The sequence below is a fragment of the Capra hircus genome, chromosome 19 (assembly GCF_001704415.2).
Source record: "Capra hircus breed San Clemente chromosome 19, ASM170441v1, whole genome shotgun sequence".
NCBI classification, from domain to species: domain Eukaryota; kingdom Metazoa; phylum Chordata; class Mammalia; order Artiodactyla; family Bovidae; genus Capra; species Capra hircus.
In genome coordinates this window covers 55,994,519-56,001,055 of record NC_030826.1, presented here as the reverse complement: position 1 = coordinate 56,001,055, position 6,537 = coordinate 55,994,519, and the positions used below count along the sequence as shown (strand labels likewise).

General features: G+C 51.9%; 1 protein-coding gene across 1 annotated transcript; it reads right to left on the bottom strand.

Moving 5' to 3' along the window:
- Positions 348 to 5,792, bottom strand: LOC102175987 (CMRF35-like molecule 4). Its single transcript, XM_018063870.1, has 4 exons — positions 5,632 to 5,792; positions 3,150 to 3,482; positions 1,742 to 1,814; positions 348 to 917 (listed from the first exon to the last, which is right to left on the bottom strand). Exons 1-4 carry the CDS (start codon positions 5,684 to 5,686, stop codon positions 641 to 643), a joined length of 738 nt encoding a protein of 245 aa, XP_017919359.1. The 5' UTR covers positions 5,687 to 5,792; the 3' UTR covers positions 348 to 640.

Here is a 6,537-nt window from a genome sequence, read left to right as displayed (position 1 = left end):
GCACTCACGGTCTCGGTTCCCCAACCAGGGATTGAACCCACAGCCCCTGCATTGCAAGGCAGATTCTCACCCACTGGACCACCAGCAAAGTCCCTCTGTCCACTTATACTTGCATATCTTCACATGCAGTTGGCATATTATCATTGTTTTGCACATTTTTCTACTTTCATGGGGGCTAGAATTTCCCGGGTGGCTCAGCGGTCCACCTGCAAATGCAGGAGATGAAGGAGACACAGGATAACACCTGGGTCGGGAAGATCCCCTTGGGGAAGAAATGGCAACTCACTCCAGTATTCTTGTCTGGGAAATCCCATGGACAGAGGAGCCTCGTGGGATACAGTCCATGGGGTCACAAAGAGTCAGACACAATCAAGCACACACAGAGAATCTCAAACCAACGGTTGGCTGACCCCAGCCCCGCACACAATGCAAAAACAAGTGCAGTACGTTGTATGTGACACAGACTTGAGATCATATATGTCCTGCAAGGAACTGGGCCCAGAAGAAGGCATCCGCTCTTCCATTCCTTCCTGTAGTTTCTCCTGTGATGGAGGCCTCAGGACGAAGAAGGCCAGAGGCTGTGCAGGGAAGGGCGAAATTAGAGCCAGGCCGGAGCATCACAGCAGCAGGTTTCCAGGGACTAGGGGACTAATTCTTGAAGCGGGGAGCCACGATGCCTCAAGAACCACAGTCGCCACTGACGACTGTCAATGCCTGAAAAAAATGCCTTTTCCTTCTGTTTGAGGGTCTTTTGCTCCTGGAACGTTGAAGAGCATGGGGGCTGCTGGTTTTCCTGGGGCTTCCCCCCGGAGCTCCTCAGAGGCCTGTTGACCCAGAGGACAGCACCGAGCATGCCCAGGAACAGGGGCACCTTCAGGAAGACCAGGAGCAGGAAGTGGACGCTGCCCAGTAGGGGCCTGTGGGGGACACAGGGACAGGAAGTGAGATGCCCCCCAGACCCCCTCCTCCCAGCTCCCCCGGTGCCTGGGTTCCAATAACCTACACGAGGGCCAGCCTGGGACCCCAGGATACAACTGCTTTCACCCCCCAGACTCTCCTTCTTCATGTCTCCCTGTTCTGACCCTTGCTGCTCTCCTGGGCAGGAAAGGACCAGTGTCCTCATCAGAAGGAGAAGAGCTTAGAACATAGACACACGCAAAGGGGAAACCATGAGATGCACGGCAAGGAAGACGGCCATCTACACAGCCAAGGAGGGAGCCCTTGGGAGAAAGGAGATACGCTGACACCTTGACCGCAGACTCTGGCCTCTAAGTTGTGAAAAATGAACATTGTCTAAGCTGCCTGGCCTGTGTTACTTTGCCATGCCAGCCAAGCTAATACAAGAATAATCCCTTATTCCTCACTCTTCACAGAAATTTGTCAAATGAAGTCATTTATCAATTAATCACTTAATTCTGTTTGGAACATTGATTATGTAATGTAAGTACCTGGAAGGCAGAGAGCTGGATATTTGAATAATCCTCATATCCCCTCATATTTCTAAAACAGGAATGGGCAGGCTTCCCAGTGGTCCAGTGATAAAGGATCCACTGCCAATGCAGGAAATATTAGAAAGCCCATGCACAGCCATGAAGACCGAGCATAGCCCCCCAAAAATAAAATAAATAAAAAGTTTTTTTGAAAAAAGGGATGGGCAGGAGTGGGTGCCCAGTGCTTATTTGTTGGATAAATGAGTGCATCAGCCATCTCATGAAGATCAAAAGCCCTAATTGGTACTTACAGGTGTCCTTCCGGGACAAGAGGTGCTGTGAACATGTTGGCACTGGAGGTGGCGCGGGTGGAGATCGACACTGCTGTTGCAAGACATACAGACCAGGTTACACAGCACTCTATCTGTCCACCCACCTGCAGCCCCGAAAGTGCCTCTGAGTCTGGAGGATCTGGATTTGGGAAGCCTGGGCCTCCCTATCCTGAGTGTCTGGAGCAGGGCCAAGGGAGGGGCTGACAGCCCGGACTGCTCATATCTCCTTGGCCTCCAGGAGACTCAGAGCCTCAGAGGCAGTGGGGCTGGCACAGGTCCAGAGGTTAGAGGGGCCCAGGGTTGCCTCAGGCCAAGGGCAGCTGGAGGGAGCGGAATTCAAATGCTCCAGCTGCTTGTGATGGGGCCACGGCCAGTGCCTCCCCCATCTACTTATCCACAAGGACAGGAGTAGAATGGGGGCTGCCAGGCAGCTGACACAGCCAAGATCTGCAACTTCAAAGGTCAGGACCAGCCCTGAGCAAAATCCCGAGGCTCAGGAAGAGCCTGCACTTGGAGGACGTTATTAAGCTCCAGCGATGGGGAGCGTCCCTCTCAGGAGTGTTGTCAGGATTGACTGAGATGAACCTGGTCTGCTTTGCAAGTATAATGAGCCTCACAGGTTCAGGGTGTATGTGTAGGGAGCTATTGACTGGGTGCCCACCCCTCTCTGCCAGAGGTTCCCCGTGAGCTGGTGTCACCCGGTCCGAGGGTCAGCAGAAGCAGAGCCCAACAGACAAAATTGGTCAAACCAAGGTGCCTCTGTTAACATGCCCAGGAGTGCTTGCCTTCTAGATGGATTGAGGAAGAGTGTCATACAATGCAAAGGTATAAATGGCTCATGATGGGGTTTCATGCATCAGAAATGCAGCCTTCTGATTGTGGAGCCCTGTTCAGACCCCAACATTAAGCACAGCATCCCCCACTGGGCTGGGACTTCCCCCTGAGATGGGATATGGAACACGTGGTGGGAACGGCAGCTCTGAAGATCCAACCCCAAATTCCAGAAAGAGCAGGAACACCCCCAGGGGAGCAGGGGTCCCAGGGAAGCACTGGCAGGAATCGGGGTCTCCAGGTCCCACAGAGGAGGGTCCCTTGGCCCACAGACTGACACGGGGACCACCACCTTCATCTCCTTGGGAGCAGACTCGGGCACTGACTGTGCGCAGGGAAACAGGCTGCTGGGAAAGCCTGATCCCAGCCGGAGGTGGCCCTGGAGCCAGGAGAGCATCGAGGGGAAGCCCGGCCCCTCCCAGCCCAGGTGGTCAGCAGGGGGCTCTGTGAGCCCTCAGGACTCCCCCACCCCTGGGACATTCCCTCTGAAGGACAGCTGGGTCCCTGGACAGAGCAGGCCCTGAAGAGACACGTCCACACACACACACAGGCTTACCTGGGTCAATGGTCACATCAACATCGTCCCCCAGGTCAGCTCCAACTCTCTCAATCCCACACCAGTAAGTGTCTGAATCGTCTACCCTGAGCTTCTCCATGGTCACGGTGAATGAGAGGTCTTTCCAGTTGTCCTTGATGGACACGCGGCCTTGCTTCACCTCCTTCTCTGATCCATTGTTCGTTTTAACAACGAACCGGCAGCTGCTCCAGTCAGCCCCCCGGCACCACCACTTTACATAGGGCTCATACCCACGGTCGTATTGACACCGCACAGTCAGTGAGCCCTGCTCCACACCTCTCACTGCTCTGGGACCCGAGATGGCAGATGAACCTGGAAACACAAATCCATGTACGTGTCACCTCCCATCCTGGGGGCAGGGCCACAGCCTTCTGCATTGTGAATCGTTCAACCAGACCCAAGGGCCTCCTGAGCTGAGTAACAGTCAAGGAAGGGATACACCTTCCACAAGATGGACCTTTTGCCCTTCAAAATTCTAGTCAAAGCCACCAGGAAAATCCCATAAAGCACAACTGCAGATCTCGAAGAAACCCAAACACTGACACAGAGCAAGAGCAGTTTCCTGTAATTATCCCCTCTTCCCCTGTCTGCGGCCAGTAAGTCTTTCCATTCCAGTCGTGTCCATTTGCAGCCATCCCTGTGTTACTCTGCTCTGATGGGGAGGAAAGACCAGAGGACCCGTTTCCACAGAAGATGACTCTACACTGATGACCTCAGGAGGTCCAGCTGAAACGCTCCCTTAACATGTCTGTGGGGAGGCTGTTCCTACTGGTTATGATGTAGTGAACCGGTAAGCTGTGGTGAACTGGGGATGGTGTAGTAAATGCACTGGCAGGGACCTCCTCGAAGCTGACCAAGACAGTGGTTGCCACTGGGGCTCCATGTGCTATGGACTCCATACAGGACATATCCCATTATGTTCACTGAATTGTAAGTTCCACTCCCAAATTCCTGGGAGAAGTGCTTTTGTAGGACAAAAGCAAGGACAGGTTAGGTATGAAACAGACCAACACCTATGAATGTCTTCAGGTGTCTTGTAAGGTTTTTATTAAATCTAATGGAAATGATTCAATCAGGAGATCAACACTGAGTAAACTGAAAAAACTGTTTCTCTCTTCTCTGCAACCATTTGCTCTAGGTCAGCGATCACTTGCTCATTATTTTCAGTCTAGGTCTGTCTAATCAAAGGTATGGTTTTTCCACTAGTCATGTATGAATGTGAGAGTTGGAGTATAAAGAAAGCTCAGTGATGAACAATTGATACTTTTGAACTATGTTGTTGAAGAAGACTCTTGAGAGTCCCTTGGACTGCAAGGAGATCCAACCATTCAATCCTAAAAGAAGTCAGTCCAGAATATTCATCGTAAAGACTGATGCTGAAGCTGAAACTCCAATACTTTGGCCACCTGACGTGAAGAACTGACTCATTGGAAAAGACCTGCTGCTGGAAAATATGCTGGGAGGAGAATGGGATGACAGAGGAATAGATGGTTGACTGGCATCACCAACTCAATGGACACGAGTTTGAGTAAACTCCGGGAGTTGGTGATGGACAGGAAGGCCTGCCGTGCTGCAGTGCATGGGGTCACAAAGAATCAGACATGACTGAGTGACTGAACTGAACTGAACTGAAACTTGCATAAAGGCACTCGGAGCACTGGAAATAACTTAAATCAAACATCCATTAAAAACTATTTAAATTTGCTGAAGTCAGCGCAAACCCGGAGCCTCCCAGTGGCTCAGGGGTAAAGAATCCCTCTGCAATTCAGGAGCCGCAGGAGACAAGTTCCATCCCTGGGTCAAGAACATCCCCTGGAGGAGGGCTTGGAAACCCACTCCAAAAGAGTTGGACACGACTTAGCAACTTAGCATGCATGCGTGCAAATGTAAACCCATTCACAGAAACTCTGAGCACTTCTTTAGAGTCAATAAACATTCAGCGTGATTGTTCAGCACGAGTTTGAGTTGGAACTAGAAGCATGTGCATCATGATCTAACAACTTCAAACAACACGTTTTTTAAAAGCACATAGAGAACATTTACAAAAATTGACCATTAAAGAGACCTGCTGCAAAATAGGCTATGAGAAGCCTATGCACCTAGAGAAAGATCCCGAGCACCCTGATGACCCAGGGCAGCCAGAAATAAACCTTTAAAAAACTCTTCAGGAGTGGATTCCTTCATTACCCCCATTTTCCTTCATTCATCTGTGTCTGTAGAATGGCTGAGGTTGAAAAACACTGTCCTATGTGGGGACACTTTGGTTTGGTTTGGTTTCTTGTTTCCCAGCACCTAACATAAAAGCTGTGAGGTGTTAATAGTAAACATGATATTTGATTAACAAGTAAGTGTCTGGATGAATGAATGGACCCTGCCGTGTTCCCTGCCATGTTCCCCCAGGACAAACCCTCAGGATCTCCTGCCTCAGTCACTCCAGGGTCTGAAGCCCCACCCCACTCACCTGGGATGATGAGAAGGAACAGAGCCGGAAGCAGAAACGTGGTCTTGCCTCCCATCCTCAGACCTAACGAACTCTCAGTCCCTTCAAGGACCTGAAGCCAAGATCAGAAGTGGACATGCCGGATCTCCCTCAAACCTCAAGTGAAGTCCCCTGAATCTCCTTTGCACTTGTCTCTGGTTCACTTCTCACTGTCAGCACCTACTTCTGCATTTTACAGATTAGGAGAAAGGGGTGTCACTCGTTCAGAGGATGAATTGCAGCAAGTGATGAGAGCTGTGTCTAGACCTCTGTGCCTTGGGGAAAACAAATGGTCCGGGTCCAGGCAGGTTGCCCACGAGGAGCCGAGACATCGCTGCTGGGGGGAGGGGGCAGAGCTGGTGGTGAGTGAGGAGAGATGGACCCCAGAGAAGGGGTTGGAGGTAGGAATGGACTCAAATGGGTCTGCACTTTGGGGAGAAGACGGAGCTCAGGGCTCAGGTGCAGCCTCGCTGCAGAAATAGCCGCACCCTCCCCTCCCTGCAGGCAGCACCCCCACCTGCATCTCAGACCACCTTCCTTTCCTGAGCCTGACCCCTGCCCCTCCCTGGGGTCAGCTTCCTTTGAGGTCCTGAGTCACTGCAGAGCAGAGGCCACCCTGGGGCAGGATCAGAAAGGAGAAGCCCCTTTTCCTTTCATGCATTCTGTCCAGAGGCTTCCTCTCCCACATCTGCACACACCCCGCCTCCTGGCTGCTGGTCACCGCTCTGCGCAGGTGCTGCTTATCTTCCGTCTCCTGGGTGACCCTCCCCACTGCCCTCGGGGCCCTGTGTCCCCTGCTCCCTCTCCCCCTCCTCTCTGGACTGATTCTTTGTCTCTCCTTTTCTCTGTCATATTTTAGGAGGCGAGTTTCTCTGAGCTTCTGACCCC